This window comes from Nyctibius grandis, chromosome 4 (assembly GCF_013368605.1).
Source record: "Nyctibius grandis isolate bNycGra1 chromosome 4, bNycGra1.pri, whole genome shotgun sequence".
Classification (NCBI taxonomy): domain Eukaryota; kingdom Metazoa; phylum Chordata; class Aves; order Nyctibiiformes; family Nyctibiidae; genus Nyctibius; species Nyctibius grandis.
This window is the reverse complement of record NC_090661.1, coordinates 12,427,699-12,442,707: the sequence shown is the minus strand read 5'-3', so window position 1 is coordinate 12,442,707 and position 15,009 is coordinate 12,427,699. Positions and strand designations below refer to the sequence as shown.

At 43.3% G+C, this 15,009-nt stretch overlaps 1 protein-coding gene across 3 annotated transcripts in view; it reads right to left on the bottom strand.

The window, feature by feature from the left end:
* DENND5A (DENN domain containing 5A) overlaps positions 1-13,055 on the bottom strand; it is a 72,249-nt gene extending 59,194 nt beyond the window's left edge. For all 3 annotated transcript variants that reach the window (XM_068398369.1, XM_068398370.1, XM_068398372.1), the window contains exon 1: positions 12,883-13,055. In XM_068398369.1, coding sequence (XP_068254470.1) covers positions 12,883-12,991 — 109 coding nt within the window. In that variant the 5' untranslated portion in view covers positions 12,992-13,055. The remainder of the gene's footprint in view (positions 1-12,882) is intronic.
* Between the last annotated feature and the right edge of the window lie 1,954 nt (positions 13,056-15,009).

Genomic DNA, 15,009 nt, shown 5'->3' with positions numbered 1-15,009 from the left:
AAAGGATGAAAGTATGGAGCAAATGAGAGCTATGTGGGGGGAGAGGGGCACCGGGGGAAGAGGTGGTATGTACACTGGGAGATTTGAGGGCTTCTTGGTTAGTCAAACTGACAGATGACTAACAGTTGACCTGGTTACATTGTAAAGCAAACACAGGTGCTTAAGATGCACATAGGCATGGAAAGACAGTCAAGCCAAGAACTAATGTCTTAAAATCAAAGGCAAAAGAATTCTGTTAAAAATAAGACTTGCCACATTTCACTTGCCAATGGAAATGCTCAAACATTCTATTTCCAAGTCTTAAGAGCAAAACTGGGATAATCAAACAAGTAACTAAATTATATGGCCTGTACCATACTAGACGTGAAATGAGATGGCAATCTCTTGATTCATTCCAGCCCTTAAAAAAACAGAAGGAAAAAAAAAAAACACCCCACAAAAACCCTAGATCTAGCTCTGGAGAGCACTACCATTCTAACTTTTCAGAACCTCATATTCTAACATTAAAGAAAAGTCCTTTTGATACATAGCTAGAGAGCTATTAATATACTAATAATTATCCAAAGTTTATTTTAAAAACAAAACAAAAACCAGTAAGTTTCTCCGATTCCTTGTTTAACAAATATTAAACCATATATAACTGAAAAAAAAAAACCCCACACCTCTACAATGTAGGAAATAAATAAACATCCAAAGTTTGGCAGACTAAGGTAAGAAATTCATTAAACAAGAATTCTTGGAACCATGATTCAAGAAAAGCTGCAGCTGCCAAATCTGTGAGCAAACAGCCACTCCATCAACGGACAAATACCGTCAGATTATGACTTGTTTCCTTCCTTCCAGTTCCTCCTCCTTAAACAGAACTGCACGTATTTCTCATTATAGAGGACTCCCTTCCCCAGCAAACCTCTTCCTCGGATATACACAAAAAAAGAATTCTTCCCTTTTATCCTGAAACACATAAACCCTCTGTCCTGCACATCTATCCCCCCTTCCCCCTTTGGCAGGACCACCTGGCACACTGCAAGCTGAAGCAGTGGTTAGACCAGTTAATTTGCTTCTGGAATTGGGACTGGAACAGCTTTTAAAGTGCATCAGGTTATCCATATGAGAAAATCTTCAGGATGACATTCACTTTATTGCAGCACTGCTGTTTAAGCAACTGGAATCAGGGGTTTCATTCACTGTCTCTAATGAATCAGGGGTTTCAATCACTGTCTCTAGCGGCTGTCATTCCATTGGATTTATAATGGATCTACAACCTACGATGTTCACATCTGGGACTTCCTCTAAAAACCTCTTTGTGCAAGTTACTGTTCCACTTTCCCTGACAAAAGAGCGCAAAGGCAAAGGAAGTCCACTGCCTGCCTTTCTAAAACAAAGGTGTAAATGTGTGTTACAAACACACTGCCCTCTATTTAGGTATCTAAAGTGCAACTGAAATGTATGTTGGGTGAGGTGCCATCCTTCATCTATAAAAGTTAAAGGACTTTCTTTAGAGGAAGTAGAGAGAAGAGGAAGAAAACAACAAGAGTGATGAAAGGTTCTAATTTTTTTTTTCCTGTTTGCCATCTAGGGAATCCAAACTTCCTTGTAACAATCCCTTATCCTATGAGAACACATTCATTTCAGCATACAACATACATTTGAACGTTCAATGGACAACACAATTCTTCCTACTGCACTCACTAAAAAGATAAGAAGGACAAAGAGACAAGTTAACCCTAAACTGTCAATTGTAAAAGATCCTGTCGTTTCCCCATTTTCTTTTGCCTTCCAGAATTCAAGAATTGTAACACAAAGAATGTCACTGTGAATTGAGAGAAAAAAACAAGAGTTCATTTCACTAACTGGATATTTAGTGCAAACTCCACTGGATATAAATAATCTCTTGACCATCCATTGCTTTGATAGCATAAATTCTTCCAAGCCCTCTATGGCAAATGAAAATTTAGGAATTAATAGACATCCATTCATCATTTAAGTTTCAGCATTCATCTAGTTGATAACAAAACCTATTGCCACACACACTCTGGAATAGTTTCAAATGCTGCAACAATGAATTTAAAGCACCACAGAAAAACAGCTGAGGACATCTGCATTCTGTGATTGTAAGGTCAGGAAACCAAAAGCTTTTGTTTTTGTTTTTCTGGTACCGTTTCAATGAAGGCGGGAAGAGGCGCGGCAGGGAAGTGGCACAAGAAACCATCAAGAATCTAAGGCAGCTTTTTAAAAAACAAACAAGAAAACCCCCAAAAAAGTCTTCAGCTTGCATCTTTAAAAGCATCCTAAACTCCTTTTTTCATTCTTTAACTACTTTGCAGGTAACCCAGGAAAGCAGATAGACACAATGTATTTTAATCAAGACAGCCTGGCAGAAATTTTCAAGGAAATGTTCTTAAAAAAACAGAATTGTTTTACAGAACTACTTTTCTGCTTTAGCCACAGCAAAAAGACTCACAAAAAGATATTTCGGTCTGTTTCCAACTGAGCAACAGAAGCAGCACTCAAAATTACAATGACAGGCGTGTTCTGAGTCCCGGGGGCTGGGGGTGGTGTGCCACTTCCATTACACAATAGATCTGAAATATGTGCAACAGAAGATGCTAAGAAAGGAAAAGGGTGGCTTATCTTTCAGGGCCCCGCACTTCAAGAAAGATGTTGAGGTGTTGGAGCGAGTCCAGAGGAGGGCGACCAAGCTGGTGAAGGGTCTGGAGGGTCTGACCTACGAGGAACGGCTGAGGGAGCTGGGGTTATTTAGCCTGGAGAAGAGGAGGCTCTGAGGTGACCTTATTGCAGTCTACAACTACCTGAAGGGAGGTTGTAGTGAAGTGGGAGTTGGCCTCTTCTCCCGGGCAACTAGCGATAGGACAAGAGGACACAGCCTCAAGCTTCGCCAGGTGAGGTTCAGGTTGGACATTAGGAAGAATTTCTTTACAGAAAGGGTTATTAGACATTGGAATGGGCTGCCCAGGGAGGTGGTGGAGTCACCATCTCTGGATGTGTTTAAGAAAAGACTGGACACGGCACTTAGTGCCATGGTCTAGTTGACAGGGTGGTGCAAGGGCAACAGTTGGACTCGATGATCCCTGAGGTCTCTTCCAACCTGGTTGATTCTGTGATTCTGTGATCTTCAGAATAGAACACAATTCTTTTACGTGTACTAGAAATATAAAACAGAAGTAGAGACAAGCACATTTTAAGCATATTTAATATAGAAATCAGCTGTTCTCCTCATGCCTACCTAAGACTGGCGGACCCAGTGAGCCTGCTTCAGGAAAGCCTGGGCAAAAAGCAGCACAGACCACCTCGGGGAACCCTCCTGAACCACTGCGGATCTCCTTTCACAGTGACATGTCCCATTCAGTTAAATGTCCCCACTTTTTACACTCCCATCGCCCTCCAACTCCACTCTGACGACTGATGGAAACATGTCTGTGTAAAAGCACAAGGATCAAATGTTATTGAAGCATCTGTCCAGTCCTTTAACCAAGTATTTGTATTCTTCTGGGATACCACTGAGGTTTTGCATCGAAGAGGAAAGCCGTATTTTAAAATACACATGAAGCCTTTCAGGCAGGTTTCAATGACATACAGAGGTCAATAAAATACAAGAAGTTCAGCTACACAACCATCTCAGTATGAGAGCCCTGTCCAGTATGTTTCACTTCGTTATCTAACCTTTGAAAACAGTGTTTTGCAGCAACCTGCCTCAATAAGGACTGCCCCTCCCACCAAAAAATGCCCTGTAAGAAAGTCATCAAGTTGATTGATTTTTTTTTTTCCTATTTTTAAAATAGAAGTGATTTCTAATACCAGAAAATTAATCAGATGTGCTGACAGTGTGGTCAACGGATATGACAAACTCTTAAGTTTATCTTAGCTCTGACTATATCCTTCCTTATCATCTCACCAACTACTTCTCTCAAGCTTTCTTCCTTTCACATGTAGCATATCAAGCTTACCTTTCTTCTTCATGAGGCATGATTCATGGCTGGTTAAAAAAAAATGTTTTCAATATGAAAACCTGATTAGAACAGGAAGAACAAACTCCAGTACTTTTATCCAGTCCTGAAAACACAAGTCACACGTCCAAGTTAACCACTTAAAACTGCATATCGCCCCTTCATTCAAAGTCATAAACACAGACAATGGCTCATGGTTCCACAGAACCAAGATTACGAGTTAAATCCCTTCTCTGGTCCATCTTGAGGAAAACAAAACATTATGTTATCAATCATTTTAACTGTGGAAGACTTTATATGAAGGAAAGGGGGGAAAAAAAAGACACACAAATAAAAAAGCCCAAATACCCCACATACACACCACACAAGTACTTCCCAGAGCACACTTCGTCACCCACACATAATAGACTCAGGACTACTCATGGAACGAATTATCAAAAGAACTATCAATTCACCTCATTCAGTGGATACAACCAGATTCCTTCATTTTCCAAGCTGAGATTAGGCCCTGTTTACAAGGTCTCACCTGTAAAATGGCAGACATTCTCAAGGCTACTAACACACACAAGGGCAGACGTCTGCGTGGGGAAGGTTAGTTCATGGATCCTGAGCACACTGCCAGGGGAGACGTGAACACTGGGACATTTATCCAACACTCACTGCCTGCGATGACCCTGCAGCGTTAAAGCAACCTCACAGATCGCAGGTAACTTGTACCCTCTGGATCACAAACCCCTTAGAGGTCAGGTCAGTGTTCTGCAGATCATTCACATGGATTTCAGTCTAAAGAACTTTCTGAATATGGCCCACAACGCAGCTGTGCTTCAGGGCACCTACGCCCATTCAATCGATGGCTGCACATTACCAGCCTCTTTCCTCACACCGAAGTCTGGTGCTCCCTGAAACCTGCTGCACTGAACCATGTCCAATGGGGCTAGCTAGTCCTCATGCAAGGGAAGGAGGCAGGAGCACACAACCCCAGTAAGGACAGGGAAAGGAAGTCCACAACAATCTACAGTTAGATGGGCCTGGGCTGCCATAAAAACCTCTGACATATTCCTTCTCAGAAATGACCGACATACTGATAATGGAAATTTTACCAGCCTTCAGCAAAACTTTTGAATGAGTTGTTTCACGTTTCAAGCTCCCACACCACACACATAAAAGAGCCAGAAAGGGGCATGACAGTCTTATGCTGGTTAGAGCTGGCACTGACCTTGTTAACTCAAGGGACTTTTCTCTTCCCCAATGTAATTCTGATGACAGCTCAGCAGGACAGTGCTGGGCTTGGGGAGCAAAATCAGGAACAACAGTTAGTAAGGGAGCTTGCTGAGAGTAGCAAGTTAAGGAGGAGTAAGTAATATATGAAAATAGTAGAACAGCTCATAAAAATTTATCCTTGTAGAGGACCGAAGCAATGCACAGATTAATACATTGCAGCAACCTCAAGATCTCTGACCTGTGTTTCTGCAACAGAGAGCAATTGTGGACACAAGCAGCAGCAGCTACAATCGCAAAAAAACTTTTCCAAACTCTCCTGAAGTCATGCTGAAAGAATACTTGTGTCTGTAAAACCAACCTTTTTTCCTCACTCATTTAAACACCGAAATATTGCTATATCTGAAAATTAAAAGGTTGCTTATGACTGCCATGTTATCTGTCTGCAGAACACTTACCCGTGAAATGCAATAAAGTTTCTTTCTCAAGATGCTTCAGTATCAATATGTAAATTACTCAATACAGAGGTAAACATTGTACCTGACTGTGGCCGATCATACAACCAGTAAGAGCCAAAAACTGAATAAAAAAGGCAATACTCTACACTTCTACAGGGTAGTTTGAAACGAAAGGTCTCTTGCCAATCAAACCATAAGCAAAGTAGTATTTTCCTGGAAAGACTAAGAAACAAGCCTTGAGCAGAGGCACTCCAAGTAAATTCTTCATCATTCATCAGTTTGTGTTGGAATGTTTGATAATTTCTCCGCACAATAATATTTTATGCCTCCCAGGGTTAACATTCCAGTTCACTTCAAACTTGACTACAAACCACAAATCCGGAAGGGTTGTCAAGAAATTCAGAGACAATAATTACTGCACAACATACATCAATAAGTAATTGCTTCTGACATTGTCACTTCATGTGCATTATTTCTGCTACATGAGCCCTGCAGGTTAGAGGGAATTCAAAAGATAAGTAAGAGAAGTCATTACCAAGAACGCTCAAGTAGGGCACCACTGAAGTCACAAGGCAGATAAAAACAGTTGTAGTATTTTGCAACTACAGGATCAATAATTTGAAGACGGGGAGGAGTGTTTTCATATTTGCAAATGGCAGTATTTCCCATATAATCCATTTAAGATGTTCCCTTTGCATAGTTTCTGTCTTGCAAAAGAAACTGCAAGGAAAACAAAACAACACAAAAAAAACCCAAAGGAACAAAAAGCCACATCAGCCTACTTTGTACGCCTTGCTTTAATAAGGTGAAATTCCTATGGCTGCTTTAAAAGGCTTCAAAAGTCAGACTTGTAAACTTTAATTCTTTAGACACTGTTTTAGCATCTTTAGTCTATTCTCAAATCAAGAACCTGTACAATTTCTCCTCCCCCATACCCTACCTAAGAGCCTTCCAAATAAGCCAAATTTGTAACTGAATATTGAAGGGTGGAAGAATGAAGAGTTTAGGAGGTTTTTGAGGGGATGATTTTGCAAAGCACACAGATCAGTTTAACCTAAAATACAAATACGATAATCACAAGACTGGCATTATAGAAATAGCACCTAATAAACTGTAGCTTTAAACGTAGTTCAGCAAAGTACAGCTGCTTCCCCCTTACATCAGCTCTCCCATTCTTTATTCTACATATCAGCTACCCTAGCACGTCTGCCTCAGTTCCCAAAGAGACAAAAGATCTTTTTGGCACTCACACATGGCAAACAGCTCCAGCTTCTTGGGAAAACATAGAGGGGGCAGGGAGGAGCGGAATAAACTATTATCCAGATTAAAACATTTCACATGTGCCAGTGTAAGTCCAGCCAAAAGTTGTTGCTATCTCCTGCCCATCCACAGTGACCTACGTGAAAACAACATGTGGTCTCGGCCTTGGTGCTACTGGAGAGGCCCCCCCCAGAGTGAACACCTTGGTTAGCAATCTCAGAGAAGCAAAGAAACTGAAAAACCTCCCTTTCAGTCTCAGAATGAATCCCCAAGGGAAGAGGCACACCATTAGAGGGAACTGTGAGAAGCTTGCACCAATACCATCCATATTATGGACAAAGAGGAAGCGAGGAAAAAGCCACCAAAAACAAAACCTCAAAAATCACAGAACACTTCAGCCTTTGGAACAATCACGCAATGGCTCCCACCAATGCAATTTACTTCTGTAGCAAGTGTTGGTACTACTACCACAGCAAAGATGGAGAAATTTACTCACACACTATTTACCCTAGGAACAAACAGTATCGCAGAAGAGCTTCACTGCAAGAATCCCAGCTGGCTCCAATGCCAAATGCCATGTCTTAATTGCAAGATAAAAACACCCAAAAGAGGAAAACACAAACCAGGTCAAATGTCAGTCAGAAAAGAATATCTGCTAATTTAAATTAAGTGTGCTCCTCTTTCCCTTTAGCTACCCCCTACAAATACCTTTGAGGCAAAATAAAAGCCGGTAACTATTTAAGTCTGTTGAACGTGGAAACTAACACAGGAGCTGGTAACAGCATTGCTACATAGACTACCACAAAGGAAACTACTACCCCAGTTCCGAAATACTAAGCAATTTATTGGCTTATATAAGTGACAAATGCCTTCAATCATTTCACCACACCCATATTTTTTTAAAGTTTATATTGATACAGAATGCTGTTAAAATAAACCCTACCAACAGGAAATTTATGAAGATAAGCTGTCATTTTAAATCTGAAGCCAACAAAACAGAAAAAGAGCAACAATTCAGTTACAGACAGAGGGATGAGGTGAGACAACGTTTCTATTTTACTCGTGAGAAGAAACACTTGCTCTTGTATCAGTTTGTCAGATCAATTTTGAGTGGAGCTGGGTAAATAGTACACACCATGTATCATCTTCCTCTAGAATTTCACACCCTAGCACTAATAAAGCAGCCACTGTGCCAGCATATAGATGCCTTACTCATAATCAGTCCTGTTATGCTACATAAATTACACGCACAGATCTTGCCTCAACATCATGAAAAACAAAATGCAAAAAAAGATACGAGATACTAAGAACAACTAAAATGGTATAACATCATTACACACTAGAGCGAAAGGAGATCTAATATGGATTCTGAAAAGGCACATGAAGGGTGTCTACAAGAAGGACATTTCCTGGACACACGGGCTTCACCTAATGCTCATTTTCATCTTCCTTTAAGGATGAAGCTCTTGATCAGATGGACAACTCAAAGCATCATGATAAGGACTTAGGCAAAAGGAACACAAGTCCATCCACTAAATAAATTAATTTTTGGACCAAATCTTAAAAGACTAGCTCCAACTGGGAAGAAAGGCAGAAAGAAATACAGGTGACAGACTAGTCACTGGCCTTAGTCTTCCAGAATAAGATTTTTTTAAAAACAATCCTATTATTCAATCATCAATCTTTTCTTCACAGATTATAAGCTTTTTTTTTTTTTTTCCACCATTTGTCCTTTGTAACACTATTATTTCTGAAACAACTATTATCATCTTCATGATATGACATTCAAGACTACTAAGGCACGTGCAATGGAAAATCTTAGATTAGAATACGGTGTTCAGATATTTGGGTCTGAGTTCGGTATTTTGTAATAGCAACTCCCAGCCTACAATTACACGAGTGTAATGCAAGGGCAAGTTGATCCTTTGTTTTGCCACTCCATAATAAACAAACTATTGACAAGCAATTGTTAAAAGCTAACACATCACAGCAGAGGAAAAGAAAACAAAACATTGAGTGAAAAAGAATGTAGAACAAAAACTCCAACAGTTCCATATAGTGCAAGTATTTCCACCATCATTTGTATCACATCTAACTAACTCAACACACAAGGGACTCCAGCTGAAGATGAGATGAGGCACCGCTTCATTCTCATTACCTTTCCAGGGCACAATCATACAATCTAAATTAAGAAATCCTATCATAATGTTGCAGCATTATGGTATTATATTACACACACAAGATTTTTGGAAGTTGATGTATTTCATTACTTCCTGGTGGACACCAAGTTGACCACGAGCCAGCAACGTGCCCTCGGTGCAAAGAAGGCAAACGGTATCTTGGGCTGCATTAGTCACAGCACTGCCAGCAGGTCAAGGGAGGTGATCCTTCCCCTCTACCCCATTCTGGTGAGGCCATTCCTGAAGTGCTGTGCCCAGTTCTGTGCTCCTTAGTACAAGACAGATATGGACATAGTGGAGAGAGTCCAGCAAAGGGCCACACAGATTATTAAGGGTCTGGAACATCTCTCATATGAGGAAAGGCTCAGAGAGCTGGGACTGTTTAGCCTGCAGAAGAGAAGGTTCAGGGAGGAATCTTACCCATGTATATAAATATCTGAAGAGAGCGTGCAAAGAGGAGAGAGACAGGCTCTTTTCAGTGGTGCCCCATGACAGGACCAGAGGCAACGGGCACAAACTGAAACACAGGAGGTTCCATCTGAACATCAGGAAACACTTTTTCACTGTGAGGGTGACTGAGCACTGGCACAGGTTGCCCAGAGAGGGTGTGGAGTCTCCATCCATTCAAAAATGGTCTCAACACTGTCCTGGGCAACTGGCCCTAGGTGGCCTGGCTTTAGCAGGGGGGTTGGACCTGACAAGCTCCAGAGGTCGCTTCCAACCTCAACCATTCTGTGATTTCCTCTATGAAGGAAATGTATCTTTAACAGACCTTTGCAGCATACTTAAGAGATTTCTGTCATCACTTTTGGCACATCAACACCATCTGGAAACATGGAAATACGTCTCAGCTCCTCTCTTGCCCAGCTCAGCAACTGACACTAGGTGAAGCTTAAGCTGGATGAAGCTTGAGTTTTTTGTTGGTTTTTTGATTGGTTGGTTGGTTGGTTTTACTACGGCCTAGTAAATTTTTTTCTGTTTGCTTTAACAAGTCATCCAGTGGGAACACAACTATCAAAATAAGAAAGGATGCCCAGGTAACCACATCACTTTAATTTGGGGATAAAAAAGCCCTAGCAACAGAGAACATGCTAACTACAAAGTCCTAAATACACTATTTCTCACTATATTAAAAGAAAACAAACATATATACATATACTGTGCATTTTCCATCAGTCAGCCAACTTTTTCAGGAAAAAGCGTCACAGCTGTGCTATTTAGTAAGCTTCCAACACGCAGAGGAAAAACGCTATCAGAGGTGTCTCTTCAAGCAAAGTAACTAGACTGAGCATCAATTCATGATCTTATGCTTCATTTATAAGTCTGCAGAAAACGCCGTACCATCAATATTAAGGTCGAATACCCGAAATACAGTTTCATTAGCTTGGTGAGAACAAAGTCTGCCGGCAGCATCCCCGGGGGCCTTGGCAACGACCACCAGCTCCCTGCGGCCCAGCTCCCTGCGGCGGCGGTGGGGTGGAGATGACATCATGCCAGGCTGCGCTCCGGCAGCCCTGACGCAGGAAAAACCTGGAGAGACCCGCTGTGCCCGGCTTCACCGTGCCGGGGAAGCATCCTGCTCCCCACCCCTGCATCCTCCAGCTGAAGGGCCAGTGCCTCTCTCCCAACAATGGACACTTACGAAGCAAATTGTTTCAACAGTACAAGGATTCAGAATCTAATTTTCAGCACAGAAATAAGGCGGAGGGGAAAAAAAAACAGTGCACAATAACCCTTTCATTCGAACAAGAAAGCCTTCCAGGAAGTACAAAGTGTTTCAAAGCTTTATCCAAAACCCACTGAATCAGAGGCCCTTTCCATTTATACCAGTGGACACCGGAGGAGGCTACAAGCTAAGACACAATCTGAAAGCATTATCAGTCACACTATCATGCATTATCAATAACACAACAAACGTAAGAAAACACACTAGAATTCCAGCTAGTTCATATGCTGTGACGTTATCATAAATTTATCCCCCTCCCCCTTGTTTCCCCCCTCTTTTTTTAAACATTTTCCTCAAATCATGCAAAAATCAGTCTCCCCCATAAATACTAAAACCCACACCTTGTCACAAGCAACACCATTACAGTATCATGGTGGAATAACAGAATCGAAGATGTATTGCACACTACAGTTTTACATACTATAGATGTAGTCCTTGACAGAAAAGCAAATACAGAAAGAACATCACGCTCCAGCTTTCAGATCTGTGCACTCAGACAGAATATTCTGAAAAAGGCACTGACGTCTTCCAGTTTACTATTAGGTAGCTAGCTCAAAGTAATATAGTGCTGGTTTTAAATTTAATTATGCGAGAGGAGTTATTTATGTGCCTTGCACTACGTTACACAAATAGATACGTACTAAATGAATAACCAAAATTAACATCAGAAACTGTTTTCAATCTAGAAACTTTGTTCATTTGTGATTTAATCAAGAAAAATCTGTAGAACCTCACATATCCTTCAACGAAATTATACTGCATTTTGTTCTCTTGGATTTCTTAAATTAAATTGATGCTGTAATTTAAAGTGCCATTATAGAGCAGACCGTTATGCTGTATTCACTCTTCAAGAATTGAATTGCAGTCTACAGTGATTTTAACATTAGACAAACATGAATTCTTCTAGAGTAAGGTACTGCTCAGCATGAGGAACAGACGAGAAATTTTGTTTGAAGCCATTAAAAGCAAAAAAAAAAAGTTTTCATCATAGCCAAAATTTAGGAGAGTTCAATGTAAGAAGGGAGTTCTAATAACAAAAATTTCACTATACAAGAAACAAGTGTATTTAGTTCTTTTTTTAAAACAGAATGATGTTAAAAAAAAACCCTCATGACATCTTATAATAGCAAGCTAATTTAAAAAAAAAAAAAAAAAAAAAGAAAGAATATATCACTGGTCAAGTTCTGAGCTCAAACACACAAAGTACTGATGTTAGGTCAGGTTTTCACCAGCACATTCCTGTATCTTTCTGAACAGCTGAAGATGCTAAGCAGCAATCTAACTGAAGTCAGTACAGTGAAACTAAAGCTGAAACAAGGTGCTGCTAAAACCAAGAACAGATTTGTAACCTTAAAAACACAGGTGTGACACAATGCTGTGAGACAGATTGATATGGTTTCACTGTGTATTGGGTGTGAACATTCTCATCTGACAGAGTAATTACTTCCTAATCCGATTTGTTTTCAGATACTGCCAGAAGAGAACTCTTATCCTCTGCTACAACAAAACTTAATACAGAACAAGCAAAAAGTCTTCACTTTCTCTCCCAAATCTGATTCATTAAGATTACCTGCGTGTTTCAAACGTCCAGGAGCCTGACTAAAAGTTGATAAATGCAACCAAGCTCCAAAAAGAGCACAGTACATCGCTGTTAAGACAGAGATGATCCAAAATAATACCACTGCCACCACGCAGCCTTGACTTTGAAAAGGCCCTTTAAATGAGGTGCTTTGTTGGGGGGGGTTAAGAAGTTGGGTACACTTCTACCAACACACGCTTGTGCACAGCCGGGCACTTCTGCGTGCCAAGCACTCAGGGCACCTCACAGACCCCGAGGCGCCCGTGCCGGCGGCGCGGGGCACAAGCGCCGCTGCCCGGGGCGAGGGGCGGCGGGGGATGCCGGCAGCTCCCTCCCGCTCCCCGCGCAGTGCCCCGGGGCCGCCCCAGCAGCGCCCGGCGTCCGTGGAGCGGGAAGGCGGCGAGGCCGGACCCCGTCTCCGGGGCTGCCGCCCCACCGCCGCCACCACTGAGCCGACCGCTGACGGCCGCCGCCCCCCGACCCCGCGGCCACTCACCGGAAAGCTCGTCCGGCTCCAGCCCGGTCTCGGTGTCCAGCCCGCAGATCACGAAGTAGTCGGCGAAGCGGCCGGGTGCCGAGGAGCCGCCCCCGCTGCCGCCGCTCATGCTGGAGCCCGAGGGGTGCGCGGGGCTCAGGGGGTGCGGGGCCAGGCGGCGGCGGGCGGCGGGGCTGCGCCAGCTGCGCCAGCTGCTGCGGCCGCCTCCATGATGGAGCGGAGCGGGCAGCGCCGCACGGCATTGTGGGTACAGCCCCCAGCTGTTCCCGCGGGGGGGCGGCCCGGGCAGGGGAACCGCAATGCTGCGCCTGCGCGCTGCGCTCGCGGGGTGACGTGATGCTGCTGGTCCAGCTGGGGGGGGGCGGTGCGCGCGCAGAGGCGGGTGGTGGGGGGTGCCGGGGGTGGCCGCGCGCGGGGCGCCTGCTCTCTGAGGGGCCGGTGAGGCGGGCGGGCGGCCGTGAGGGCGGGCGGTCAGGGCGCGGCGGGACACGGCTCTGCCCTGCGCCGCCCGGCCAGGGGCCGTGCCTACAGCACCGGCCCGAGTGGCGGGGCGGGGGGGCGGAGGCTCTGCCCGCCTCTGCAGCTAGGACAAGGAGGCTCTGCCAGGGGCTCCTCGCTCAAAGCACGGTTTAGTGTTGGTTGTGCTTTGAAAGCACATCGGGACTTAGGTCTTCCCTTACAGCTTCTCATGAAGACTGCTGCCCCAGTGGTGGTTGTGACTCCACGGCTTTGTTAAGCAGCCGTACCCTGAAACAGGCCCAGGCCATGAGGGAGAGAGGGTGAGTGCAGGGGATGTGCTTTTTGGGTTGGTTTGTTTTTTCTATTTGAATTAACATCACAGACGTAACTCCATTCGCAGCTGGGCTTCACAGCAGAGTGAAATCCCCTCCTCCACCTCAGCATGGAAGGAAAACAACCCCTGGGGAAGAGGCAAAAGAAGAATGACTCAAACCAAGTTGTTGAGGGACTAATAGCACGTACCCATGCTCTAAGTTGACAGCATGTCTTTCCACTGACCACAGAGGCACCTGGGATAGCCTTGCTAGACTAAAATGAGGTCTGTAAGCAGTTCCCCTTCCTCTCCTCACTCAGTTCTCTATTTGTGGCTTTCACATCAGAATTCTTCCCTATCTTGTAGGGCTTATAAAAAGAGAAATTAAAACTTTTCAGTCTTTCAGGATTATTATCTAGGACTGCCCAGGTAGTTAAGGTTGCATCTACAACGCTGAATTCATCAGACACCAATCTATTTAACATGCCATCAAGCATGCAAAACTTGACATATTTGAGTTTACATTGCCAAGACAAGGAGTTCTTTGCAGGCACAAGAGACAGCAGCACGTGTAAGACTTCACTGTTAATGGTCTACAGCCTTTTGCAGTGCAATAACTAAGCTAAGAATTGTGGAGAGCTTTTCCATCCTTCTGGGAAATAGGGAGAACTCTAAGAAGCACTGGTGCTATTAGTATGCAGTTGATTAAGACTGCACGGGCCACAGAATGGCTTATCAATGAGTGAAAGTATCGCTTAGATTGGATTGACAGTTCTGACAGCTCAGTTTTAAACCACTGGTGAACCTGAGGGAGAGATTTCAGTAAAGCTAGCAGGATAATTAGGAGCAATACTAGAGTGAAAGTCTCAACTCTACCATAAGCACATATATTTAGATTATGTTGAGCCTGCCTGGTGCTTTGCAGAAGACAGCAACAGAGAACAGAGCTAGGTAACTCTGGTTGCTCTTACTCTGCTATGTTCTCTAGCCATTTTTTTTCACATTTTGCTTCTCAGTCTGCTTTTGATGTGGCAAAGGACAATATATTGAGCACGTGCTAAACCTCTTTTGAGTAAGCCTGAACTGTAGTTTAACCCTTATAAACAAAAGTCATAGCCTGAGGGTCTCAGGACTTGCAAGAAAGTCTAGGGAAACAGCAGAGATATTGCGGGGGGGGGGGGGCAGGGGGAGGGGTGTCAAAGAGTAAAATGGGGAAATAAAAAATTGTTCTTACTTGCACTTTAACTGTTCCAGCACTAACCATGTATTCAGAAGATTTAGCAAATAGTTAGATGGGCCAGTAAGTAAGCAGAGGATTACCAGAAACACTTTTGAACAGCAATATTTAAATGCAC